At 36.5% G+C, this 13,846-nt stretch overlaps 1 protein-coding gene across 5 annotated transcripts in view; it reads right to left on the bottom strand.

The window, feature by feature from the left end:
* The window catches only part of CDK19 (cyclin dependent kinase 19), a 270,457-nt gene that overhangs the window by 105,552 nt on the left and 151,059 nt on the right, over nt 1-13,846 (bottom strand). For all 5 annotated transcript variants that reach the window (XR_009690968.1, XM_061131788.1, XM_061131787.1 and 2 more), the window contains one exon: nt 2,975-3,050. Coding sequence is in view for 4 of the 5 variants with exons in the window: in XM_061131785.1 (XP_060987768.1) it covers nt 2,975-3,050 (76 nt within the window). In the remaining variant the exon portion in view is untranslated. The remainder of the gene's footprint in view (nt 1-2,974; nt 3,051-13,846) is intronic.

The raw sequence follows: 13,846 nt of genomic DNA, 5'->3' as shown, positions 1-13,846 counted from the left end.
TTGGAATTGAAAAGTAAAATAACTGAAATGAATATTTCACTGGAGGGAGGCTTAGGAGCATATTGAGCTGGCAAAAGACATAATCAGCCAACAAAGACAGCTAATTAAAAGTATCCTGTCTAAGCAATAAACAGAAAAAGAATTAGCAAAAATCATCAGTGTGTCGGCGCCCTGTGTGACACCATTAAGACTAAAAACACACACACAATGGCGGTCTCGAAAAGAGAGGAGAGACAGAAAAGGGCTGGAAGAAATAATGGCTGGAAATTTCCCAAATGTGATGAAAAACATTACTCTCTACACCCAAGAAACAACAGACTCCAATTAGATTTCACATCTACACATATCACAGTTGAACTGTCAAAAGACAAACACAAAAAGAAAATCTTGAGAATAGCAAGAAAATAACTCCTCATGTACAAGAGATTCTCACGAATTAACTTTTCATCAGAAACCATGGTGGCCAAAAGGCAGTGAGATAATATAGACAAAGTGAAAAAAGAAAGACTTTCATCCAAGAACTCTATATGTGGCAAAACTATTCTGCAAAAAACAAAGGAGAAACAAGTGATAAAGGGAAAAAAAGAAGAAATTAAGATATTCCTAAATACAAAAACAGAAAATTCACTCCTAGAAGATCTGCACTACAAAAAAACAAAAATACTAAGTGGAGACTTTTGGTTAAAATCAAAGGACTTATAAGTACCTTATATCTACACATAAAATAAAGATCACTGACAACAGTAGCAACATGAGTAAACAGAAGAAATAGCATTAAGTATATTTTAACTATTTTTCTTCTGTGTGATTTAAAAGACAACTGCATTAAGCAATAATTACAAAACTGTGTTTGTGAGCCTATAATGTACAAAGATGTATGCACTTGGCCACTATGCAATAACATACATGTTAAACTCATGTCAAAATCCCTATCATGTTGGGGCTAAGTTATCCAGGTAATATAAAAAATTATTCAATTCAGAAACTGCATACTTTCTAAAGTTCTATTAAGCAAACCCTCAATAAAAATATGAAGACTGTAAATGAGTTTCAGAGTTAAGTTTTTTCAGCTTCTGCACAAGAAACAATGAACAAAATAAAAAGGAAAATATGAGAGGTACAAAGTATGAGAAGCTATTTGCAAACTATTTATCTGATAAGTGGTTAGTATCCAAAACATATCAGGAATGTATTCAACTCAACAGCAAAAACCATCAGTATCATCCTTCATTGCAAACATGGGTAAAGGAACTGAACAAGCACTTCTTCCAAAGAAGAAGATACACAGATGGCCAGCAGATCCATCAAGTGCACAATGTCATTAATCATCAAGGAAACACAATCAAAACCGCAGTGAGATGTCACCTCACATCTGTTAAGGTAACTATCACCATAAAGACAAGATGTAACAAATGTTAGTGGGGATGTTGGGAAAAGGGAATCCATGGATTCCTCAGAAGATACATAGAATTGGGTTTTCATTTCCTAATAACCAATATCTTAAATTTCAGCTATTTACCCAATTAATTCATGGACACTGAATTCATGCTGTATTAAATTATGGAACTCTAGCAAAATTGCATACCAGTGATATTCACATTGGTTGAAATAATACTCTATGAATTTTAGGGAGTTAAAAATCAATTATCAAATGCTCACTCTGGTAGGGCATTATAAACACCAATTTATAATTAATGGGAAAATGACAAAATGAACACTTTAAACAATACATTTATATTCTAAAGCAAACTAAGGATTATAAAGAACTTTGTTGTTTATTCATTAATTTATTCAACAAGCATTTATGGGGCACCTGCTATGTGCCAGGTACTATGCAGGAAACTAGAGTCAAAAAGACAAGGTCCCGACCCCCAAAGTGTATGCAGCCTAGTGAGAAGCCCCCATTCTGAAATCAAAGAATTTATGCGTAGAAGGGACCTTATAGTTCCCTTATTTCAATATAAGGAAACTGAGACTCACAGCTAGTTTAACCACAAAGGCAGACACTCAGGTCTACTGAAATCCCGCCTCGTGTGTTCTTTGCATTATTCATTTTCTTATGATTGAGAGTGATGAGGGAGTGCTTCAATGTGAGTGAACTACAAATAAGGAGCTGTGAGTAAAACATGAGATAGTTACCAAATTAGAGACAGAAATGCCTAATGGATATGGACAATATATTTAATAATTTAGAGACAGAAATTCCCAATAGATCAGTGATATCATGATAAAGGCCCAATAAGAAACTAAAGCACTAAAATAAGAAACTGAAGAACTAAAATAAGGTAACATAATATTAAGACTTCTAAGCCATAATTATGATTTTGCCTCTGCTTACTGATTTGTAAAAATGGAGATACTAAAAGTACTTATTTCATATGATTGTTAGGAAAATTAAATTAATACTTAAAAGCACTTAGTAAGCATGGTACCTGGTAAATACTCAGGAAATGTTAGGTGTTCTTATGGACAATCATTTCTTAAATGTACAGGTGTGTCATACAAAGATTAAAAAAAATGATCTTTAAGGAATTATCCTATTATTATGACAGTCTTATTTTTTTTTTTAGCAACTAGCAAAATGTAACACTAAAACATGAATTCTTCAGCAAATGTTTAATAGGCACACTATTGAACAGTATCACCCCCTTCTCTAGAAAGACATGTATCAGTCCTAAAATTACAGGAAAGACATACATTAAATTATTAATTTAATAGTTATACTCAATTATAATTTAAATCAATTAAAAAGTCATTCAGTTCTGTATTCTTAAGATTATAAATCCTAAATATAATTAAGAGAATGTTCAAAGATGACTTTCAAGTAATTAAAAAGTTTATGCAACTTTTCTCATAGAAAATTTTCTTAAACTAACATCTTTGAAATAACCATGCATTGTATATATTAATGAAGCATTTATATTAATATCACCCAGTATCAATAACAAAATAAATAACATTTATGTCTACTTACTGCAATCTCTCTACAAGCCGACATAGATATTCCTGTGCCTTCAATTTGCTTCAATGCATATTCTTTTTCATCTTTTCTGCATAGGAACAAAAAAAATTATTTCTATATATTTTCAGATTCAAAATTATAACTATAATAAAAATGAAATGCACTAGCCTCAGTGATATGTAAATGCTCTCACTATGCATGCATTGCTTATTATTTCTGATAACATTTCAATCATAAAATGTGAAATACCAAAAGAAACTCATGTCACAATGAAAACATTAGATAAAGCCAAAACACAAACTACAAAATTGAAATGGAACAGGATACTAAACACAACATTAGTTTCAAAAAGTAAATAAGCAAAAATATAAACTCAAGCATATTGTAAGATAATTCTACTGTCTTAATTATCTGGAGTCTATGAAAGCATTCTGTTATAAACATTAATTAAAAAATAAATGACAGATGTAAACTTCTATATTTATTCAAAATAATTTCATAGTATAAGAACCATGTAATAAATGGAGGAGTTACAGAAGAATGTTGACCCATTGTGTGTGTGTGTGTGTGTGTGTGTGTGTGTTAGTCACTCAGTCGTGTCTGACTCTTTGCGACCCCATGGACTGTAGCCTATCAGGCTCCTCTGTCCATGGAATTCTACACACAAAAATACTTGATTGCTCTTTCCTCCTCCAGAGGATCTTCCCGCCCCAGGTATCAAACCCAGGTCTCCTGCACTGCAGGCAGATTTCTTACCGTCTGAGCCACCAGGGAAGCCCTGTTGACCCACTGAGGCACACTAGTTTTCACCAAGGATAGGCAACATTCAAAAGCCCTAAGACCTCAACCAAAAGCCTTGGAAAGAAAGACTTCAAAACTAGCCACCAACACCTCATTCTCAAGATCTCTAGGAAAAACTTGGTAGTTGCAGTGAATTTTCCAATTAATGGAGGTAGAATTGGAATTTTGGGAGACTCTGGTATCAGTAGTTACCAGGGTGCTTAACCAAGGGAAGACAGCAGCTCAATAATGGGGATACCATCCATAAAAATAGTATCAATGAGTGTCCAGTGTGATAAGGTATCTTCAGAGTACAGACAACAGGACCAGCCAAAGCAAGGCTCCAACTGATTGTAACAAATGTGACTCCTATCACTGGTTATTCTGACAAGAGGAGTATAATCCATGCCCTCCAAGTTTTGCCTTTTGATTATATTAGAGCTTCAACAATGTATCACCATGTCATAAAGATTTCATCAAATGATAGTACCTAAGTAGTGCCTCAACGTCTTACTTACCTATTGCTCATTTTCCCCACTCTGTTTACTAGCAGATAAAGCAGTTTAAGAGTGTATTCATAAAATGCATTTTAAAACATCATTTCATGTGCATTTTAAAGATTTTCACAATCATCTGTGTTTTGGGCAAATAATTGAGTTATGGTTATTTTTTCCAACAGTCTGAATATTATATACATTTTTCTACCAATATATGGCATTCAAAACAAGCAGCATTTTGATAAACAGAAACTGCACATGTCAACAGATAGACTGTTCTGCAATTACTAAAATGGTAATCATGAAGATCATTAGAAACATGAAAAATGTTTATCATACACTGTTGAGAAAATACATAAATTATACTGTACTAAAAAATTACACACACTCAGATATATGTTGAAGGTGAAAAGTGAAAGTGTTAGTCACTCAGTCGTGTCTGATTCTTTGTTACCCCATGGACTATGGCCCATCAGGCTCCTCTGTCCATGGAATTCTCCAGGCAAGAATATTGGAGTGGGTTGCTATTTCCTTCTCCAGGGGATCTTCCCAATCCAGGGATTGAACCCAGGTCTCCTGCATTGCAGGCAGATTCTTTACCAACTGAGCCACCAGGCTTGAAGACCATTGAAGGTGATACAAAAAAAGAAAAACAGTTGTGTTAAGATGTAGAAAGTTATGTTAACCAGCTTTAGTACTAATATCATATTGTCTCTTAAATTAGAATTAGAGGGGAAAAGAAAAAAGATAATTTGACGCTTTGAAAACAGTTGACTATTAAAATAATCTTTAGTATTTTCAAAGTAGTATCTTAGGCATGTTTCAAAGACTTGTTTTAAAGAGCTTAAGTGATCCCGTTTTCCTTTTCTTCTATCCTGTTTCCTCCAAACATAAAACTAAACATTTTTCAGACCACCCAGAGGCCATTAAGAAGCAGGTGGTGAATGTAATTAAAGCCAAATATCCCCCCTACCTTGAAAGTATGTGTGGATATGCCTGTGAAAGCGTTTGTGTCTGAGATGCTTAACACAATGCTTACAATGCAAATTTCACATAATTAATAATTAAATTTACTATCAGGTATCAACCACTAAATATTTAATTAAATAAATTCCTAAAGTTAAAAATGATTTCTGACAAAATCTTCACATGAAATTATACTTTTCTTTTTAAAGAAATATTCCAATCCTCAGTTCCCTAAATGAAGTGCTCCAGAAGCTCATGTAATTGCATAGTTTTATTTTTAATACTGTAAAGAATATTACACAATCTGGATAGGTTATTGTTGCTATGGAAACTATAAGATTTTTGCAGTAAGTCAAAAAGTGCAAAATTAACACATCACATTAATGACTTTTGAATTTCACATCCAGGCTGTCAAAGGAATTTGAAAGCTTGAGCAGAATAGATTGAAGCACAGGCCTCTTGCTCTGAATTATATGGATAGGATCTATGAACAAACCCAGTAATTATTTCACTTAATAAGTTTAAATATAACTTCCATCTGCTAAATTAATAAAATACTCAAAGATCTGCAGACTTAAGGCTTATCTGCAGCTTTTGTGTTGAGAATGAAGGAAGATGCATGCATGATTACCAGTTCTCTTCTATGTTAACTGTCAGATGATAAAATGATGATGTGGCACCTCTGAGGTTCACCATATGAAGAATTGGCAGAAACCCAGAGGGCATATGGACTCACTTTCATCACTGTACTATGTCAATGCCAATCTGTGGTCAGATGCCAATACCTTAGTTATGAAAACTGAAGATCTGTCCTTTCCCACAATGCCCACAAGTATTTTGATGACTAGCACATGGGACACAGAAGCTTTATAGCTCCCATCCCATGTGAGAGCTCTCCAGGAGCTCATGTGAAAATTCACACCCCACAGCTTACGTGTTTCAGGCACAGATAATACAAAGTATCATAAAGGGTATAATTTACTCTTTTACCTGAAAAGGCTGAAAATCAGGTGAACCTGGCCTCCATGGCTATGACGACCTAGTTTTTAGGGGCAGCTTAGTTGCCTTTCTTAACACTATTTTATTTCTAAAATAAAACAAGTTATTATTTACTATAATAAAGACAGACAAAGTAATTGCAAAGCTTTCAGGGAAACTGCTTGCTAAATTTTAGTGTATATTAGATACTACAGTCAGAGCAACTGCACACTGGAAATAATTAAAGGAGTTTACTAAGTAAATCCAGGTGAATTAAAAGTAAATATATAGTATAAACCTGGTTTTATCTAATGCAGAATGCTTTAAAGACATTTCTCCTGGGACTTCCCTGGTGGTCCAGTGGTTAAGAATCTGAGCTTCCACTTCAGGAGGTGTAAGTCTGATCCCTGGTCGGGGAACTAAGATCCCACATGCCATACCACAGAGCCAAAAAGAAAAAATTTAAAAAAAAAATTTTTTTTAAGACATTTCTCCTATACATCTGCAATATGTATTAAAAGCATGCTAGCTCCTTTCTCAGCATTCATCACACACACACACACACACACACACACACACACACACACACAAAAACTGTTCAATGGGAACATTATATAACAACAAGATAGAAAAATTAATTTGGCAGAGACTGGGATTCTATTACATTTTCCATCTTAGACACTATGTTCTGGAAAACTCTTGATGCAAGCAATTCTATAGATAGTAGAAAAAAATAAGAAGCACATACTTGTGCAAATTGTAGAAATGGCAGCCTTAAAATGAAAGCTTTATCCCAGTTAGAAAACTAGGCTCAGTGGGAAAATTTAAATGCAATTCAGGGAAGAACTACTCAAGCCTCAAGAAGCAGGTTCATCTTTTGACTGAAATATTAGGAACCAGTTTAACGAAAAACATAGTCTTATACCTTTCAGAAATGCTCAAACTTGGTATCCAGCATCCAGTCACTTTTAGCAAGTGGAAGAATCATTCAACAGCCTGTATGCATGAGTGCAGTTAAGGTTTGGCCAAACCTCACTTGTTATAAATTAGACATGGCCAAGGCTTTCTGGCTCCTATCAATAATACTACCAGCTGTCCAGCTCAGCCTGGGCCATCTTTGGTCCCAAGAATGTATGACAGACAAACAATTCAGAAGACTCTTTTAAGAAAAGATGAGGGAGGCAAAAACCACCACAATATTGTAATTAGCTTCCAATTAAAATAAATTAAAAAAAAAAAAAGAAAAGATGAGGGAATTCAAGCTCAAGTAAAGTCGAGCAAAATTTTTCAGTCTTCAAACTATAGGGTTAAAATCCTTTTTGCTTCGAAGAAAAACAGAAGGTCCTTACTATTTTATTTTACATCAAGCAACAAACAAATGCAGAGTCAATATTTTACGTTCCAACACTGTGCCAAATTCTGAGGATGAACGAAATTAGAGACTAGCTACCCTAGATATCACAGAGTTCACAACCCACCTGGAAAGAGATTTTGAGTGAGCAGGAAATATAAACAGATAACTCTGATACGACTGCCTCTGTGCCCAAGACATATGCACTATAAGCACAGAAAAAATGCCACTGGTATTTAAGGAAGATAACTAGAGTAATGCCATTGAGGGAAGAGTTTCCTGGAAAGAGAAGGGACAATGGGAGGGTCAGAGAATTTCAGGCAGAAGTAGGGCATGAAAAAACTAACAGAGGTATATTCAGGAAAGAGCTGGTATTCAGTACAGCTGGAAGCTGAGGGCACGATGACAAAGGGCCGGAGAGGAGGTTAGGTTAGAAGAGGGAAGGAACCAAGAAAGTGCCACAAAATAACGTGTGCTTCATATGTAAACAGTGAGGAGCAAAAAGGTCAGAAGGGGTCCAATATGCTACTGAGGAAGGGCAGAGGGCAATAACTAAAAGACCCAGAACAAATGAAGAGGCTGAGCCAAAGCAGAAATGATGCTCAGTCATGGATGTGTCTTGTGGTGAAAGTCCAAGGCTGTAAAGAACAATATTGCATAGGAACCTGGAATGTTAGGTCCATGAATCAAGGTAAATTGGACTTGATTAAACAAGAGATAGCAAGAGTGAACAACAACATCTTAGGAATCAGTGAACTAAGATGGACAGGAATGGGCAAATTTAATTCAGATGACCATTATATCACTACCGTGGGGAAGAATCCTTTAGAAAGAAATGGAGTAGCCCTCATAGTCAACAAAAGACTCTGAAATGAAGTACTGGGTGCAGTCTCAAAAATGACAGAATGATTTTGGTTTGTTTCCAACGCAAACCATTCAACATCAGTAATCTATTCAACAGTAACCATTCAACAGTAATCTAAATCTATGCCCCAACCACTAATGCCAAAGAAGCTGAAGTTGACTGATTCTATGAAGACCTACAAGACCTTCTAGAACTAACACCAAAAATGATGTCCTTTTCATCACTGGGGACTGGAATGCAAAAGCAGGAAGTCAAGATACACCTGGAGTAACAGGCAAGTTTGGCCTTGGAGTACAAAATGAAGCAGGGCAAAGGCTAACAGAGTTTTGTTCCAACAACACAAGAGACAAGTCTACATGTAGACATTATCAGGTGGCCAATACTGAAAATGGATTAATTACATTATTTACAGCCTAACATGGAGAAGCTCTATACAGTCAGCAAAAACAAGACCTGGAGCTGACTGTGGCTCAGACCATCAGTTCCTTATTGCAAAATTCAGATTTAAATTGAAGAAAGTAGGGAAAACCACTAGGCCATTCAAGTATGACCTAAATCAAATCTTTTATGATTATACAGTGGAAGTGAGGATTTGATTCAAGTAATTAGAACTAGTAGACAGAGTGACTAAAGAACTATGGACAGAGGTTCACAACACTGTACAGGAAGTGGGGACCAAAACCGTCTCAAAGCAAAAGAAATGCAACAAGGCAAAGTGGTTCTCTGACAAGACTTAACAAATAGTTGAGGAAAGAAAAGCAGCAAAAGGCAAGGAGGAAAAGGGAAAGATACACCCAACTAAGGGCTTCCCAGGTGGCGCTAATGGTAAAGAATCCACCTGTCAATGCAGGAAACAACAGAGATACAGGTTTGATCCCTGGGTCAAGAAGATCCCCTGGAGGAAGGCATGGCAATCCATTCCAGTATTCTTGCCTGGAGAATCCTATGGACAGAGGAGCCTTGTGGGTTACAGTCCATAGAGTCGCACAGGGTTGGACACTACTGAAGTTACTTAGTATGCATGCATGAATACCCAACTGAATGCAGGGTTCCACAGAATATCACGAATAGCCTTCTTAAGTGAACACAAAGACACAGAGAAAAACAATATAACGAGAAAGACCAGAAATCTCTTCAAGAAAACTGGAGATTATCAAGGGGACATTTCATGCAAGGATTGGCACAATAAAGGACAGAAATGACAAGCACCTAACAGAAGCAGAAGAGATTAAGAAGAGGTGGCAAGAATATACAGAACTATACAAAAAAAGTCTTAATGAACCGGTTAATCACGATAGTACGGTCACTCACCTATAACCAGATATTCTAGAGTGTGAAGTCAAGTGGACTTTAGGAAGCATTACGACGAACAAAGCTAGTGGATGCAGTGGAATTCCAGCTGAGCTATTTCAAATCCTAAAAGATGATGCTGTGAAAGTGCTGCACTCAATATGCCAGCAAATTCGGAAAACTCAGCAGTGGTCACAGGACAGGAAAAGGTCAGTTTTCATTTCAATCCCAAAGAACATTCAAACTACCATACAACTGAACTCATTTCACAAGCTAACAAAGTTATTCTCAAAATCTTTCAAGATAGGCTTCAGTAGTACATGAATCGAGAACTTCCAGATATACAAGCTGGGTTTAGAAAAGGCAGAGGAAACAGATCAAACTGCCAATACTTGTTGTGTCACAGAGAAAGCAAGGAAATTCCAGAAAAACATCTACTTCTGCTTTATTGACTATGCTAAAGCCTTTGATTATGTGGATCACAAGAAAATGTGGAAAATTCTTAAAGAGATAGGAGTACCAAGCCACCTTACCTACCTTCTTGTGAAATCTGTACGCAGGCCAAGAAACAACAGTTAGAACCAGACATGGAACAACAGACTGGTTCCAAACTGGGAAAGGAGTATGTCAAGGCTGTATACAGTCACCTTGCTTATTTAACTTATATGCAGAGTACATCATATGAAATGCTGGGTTGGATAAGTCACAATCAAGATTGCTGGGAGAAATATCGACCACCTCAGATGCAGATGATACCACTCCAATGGCAGAAAGTGAAAAGGAACTGAAGAGCCCCTTGATGAAGGTGAAAGGAGAGAGTGAAAAAGCTGGCATAAAACTCAACATTCAAAAAACTAAGATTATGGCATCCAGTCCCATCAGTTCATGGCAAATAGAAGGAGGAAAAGTGGAAACAGTGACAGATTTTATTTTCTTAGGCTCCAAAATCACTATGGACTGACTGAAGCCATGAAATTAAAAGACACTTGTTCCTTGGAAGTAAAACTATGACAAACCTAGACAGCATATATTAAACAGCAGAGACATCACTTTGCCGACAAAAGATCTGTATTGTCAAGGCTATGGTTTTTCCAGTAGTCATGTAAGGATGTGAGAGTTGGACCACAAAGACGGCTGAGCATCAAAGAATTGATGCTTTCCAACTGTGGTGCTGAGGAAAACTCTTGAGAGTCATCCCCTGGACAGCAAGATGAAACCAATCAATCCTAAAGGAAATCAACCCTTAATATGAATTGGAAACACTGCTGCTGAAGCTGAAGCTCCAATACTTTGACCACCTGATGTGAAGAGCCAACTCCCTGAAAAAAGACCCTGATGCTAGGAAAAACTGAAGGCAAAAGGAGAAGGGGGTAGCAGAGGATGAGATAGATAGATAGAATCACCAACTCAATGGACATGAACTTTAACAAATTCTGGAGACAGTGAAGGATAGAAAAGCTTGGCGTGCTGCAATTCATGGGGTCACAAGAAGTTGGACATGACTTGGCAACTGAATAACATTAGGGGTGACAGAATTTAGTAACTAATTTGATTATGTAGGTGAAGGAGAGAAAGGCTGTGAAGATGGGTGAAACTGCCATTTTGTCTAATTGTGCCAATAACGACTAAGCAGAGAAGTGATGACATGAATGCTGCTGCTGCTAAGTCACTTCAGTCGTGTCTGACTCTGTGCGACCCCATAGACGGCAGCCCACCAGGCTCCCCCATTCTTGGGATTCTCCAGGCAAGAACACTGGAGTGGGTTGCCGTTTCCTTCTCCAGTGCATGAAAGTGAAAAATGAAAGTGAAGTCGCTCAGTGGTGTCCGACTCTTCGAGACCCCGTGGACTGCAGCCCACCAGGCTCCTCCGTCCATGGGATTTTCCAGGCAAGTGTACTGAAGTGGGGGATGACATGAACAGAGACCAGTAAATACAAGATTTTATCCTAATGGCAAGGAAAGTTATGTACAAAGATTACTCTTATTAGAAAGGACTGAGATTAGAGGTATGGAAAACAATGAGGAGATAACTGCAATGAAAGCCTGACAAGGAAAGACCCTGGATCAGCATAAGACAATGTCAGCTTCCAAAAGGGGCTGACGACAGTCCTGTTAAAACCGCCTCATGGAAATGAAGGAGCTAGGCTAGCAGCCAGAAGCAGAGCTCAGATGAAACCTTCCAAGCACAACATTCTCCAAAACAGAATGGCAACAGTAAGACTGGCAAAAAGAAGGAATACTTGTGACAGTCATTTTAGAAGAGGAATTGGCAGGACCAAATGAACAAATAATGAAAATTAAGAAGTCTGAATCCAGGATAAGTCTGGGTTTCTGAGCTTGGTTGATGAAGAGGATGATACCATTAAGAAGGAGACTCAGGTCACATCTCTGAAGATTCTTCAGCTTGTAAATCTTTCTTTCAGCTAGAAAGAAAATCTCCAATCAAAAATAAAATATCTGAGAAGTCCAAAGGGGAGATGCCCTAAAGATGTTAACAGGCTTACTGTGGTGATCATTTCACTATATACAAATATTGAATTATTACAGTGTTTTACACCTGGAACTAATATTGCTTGTCAATATACCCCAGTTTAAAAAAAAAAAATGTACTGAGGGAGTTTCAGATTTAAAGGACTTGATCCCACAGATGTGATACTGGATTGGAGGAATTTTTTTTGGCACCTCAAAAAGAAGTTGAAGCAACATGGGAATGAGAAAAGGAGAAAAAGAGAGCAGGAAGAAGAAAGAACAATTTCTGAATTTCTGTCTCACATCCCTTAAGAAAACAAACAATTCTATGAATTCGTCCTTTTTCTCTGCCAAACTTTAAGAACAGAATTCAAATTAATGAAATCACCAGAAATATAGTACTCTTTCTCAAGACTGTTTTGGCTATTCAAGGTCTTTTGTGTTTCTACACAATTTTTAAATTTTTTGTTCCAGTTCTGTGAAAAATGTTATTGGCAATTTGATAGGGATTGCATAAAATCAGTAGACTGCCTTGGGTACTATGGTGATTTTAACAATACCGATTCTTCCCATCCAAGAACATGGTTTATCTTTCCACATGCATCATCTTTTTTGTGTGTCTGACAGATTTTGGAATACAGATCTTTTGCCCCCTTAGGTAGGTTTATTCCTAGGTATTTATTCTTTTTGTTGTAAATGGAATTGTTTCCTTAATTTCTCTTTCCAGTATTTCGAAGACAGTGTATAGAAATGCAAAAGATTTCTGGGTACTTATTTTGAATATAGCAACTTTACTGAACTCATTGATGAGCTCTAGTAGTTTTCTAAAGGCATCTTTAGGATTTTCTATGTATAGTATCATGTCATCTGCAAACAGTGACAGTTTTATTTCTTCCTTTCCAATTTGGATTCCTTTTATTTCTTTTTCTTCTCTGATTGCTATGGCTAGGACTTCCAAAACTATGCTGAATAAACATGGTGAGAGTGGGCATTCTCGTCTTATTCCTGATCTTAGTGAGAGTGCTTTCAGCTTTTCACCACTGAGTATGATGTTAGCTGTAGGCTTGTCAATAATTGTTTTCTTCGAGAAGAATCCTGCCATAAATGAATGTTATATCTCTTTCCCTTAATATGTGATGATTTGGCTTAGTAATTTAAGAGGCTTCCATATCTCAAAGAAAAAGAACAAAACAATATGGAATAAAAACTTGGAAAACAAAACTAAAGAAGTATCATTTAGTTTTACACTGGTAATTCTGAATTACTCAATATCACTCTATATGCACTCAGCATAGCAGTAATGATTCCTTATTTGAAAACTCTTTACAAAATAAATGACAGTGATACTCTATCATATAGCTACAACAATTATCAACACATGGCCAGTCTTATTTCTACTACCTCCACTTTTCTTGATTATTTTGAAACAAAACCCAGATATCACATCATTTGATTTGCCATAACAATTCAACACCATAGCATTTTTAATTATCAGGATTTTTAATTTAAATGACAATATTCCTTCAAAAATAATTCTAAAATATTAAAAACCTTGTACCTCAGGGTTCACCGACTCAATGGACATGAATTTGAGTGAACTTCAGGAGATACTGGAGGGCAGAGGAGCCTGGAGTGCTGCAGTCCATGGGGTTGCAAATAATTAGACCAGACTTAGCAAATGAACAACC

This window comes from Dama dama, chromosome 28 (assembly GCF_033118175.1).
Source record: "Dama dama isolate Ldn47 chromosome 28, ASM3311817v1, whole genome shotgun sequence".
NCBI lineage: Eukaryota > Metazoa > Chordata > Mammalia > Artiodactyla > Cervidae > Dama > Dama dama.
Note: the sequence above shows the minus strand (reverse complement) of the source record. Positions and strands in the feature narration are given on the sequence as shown.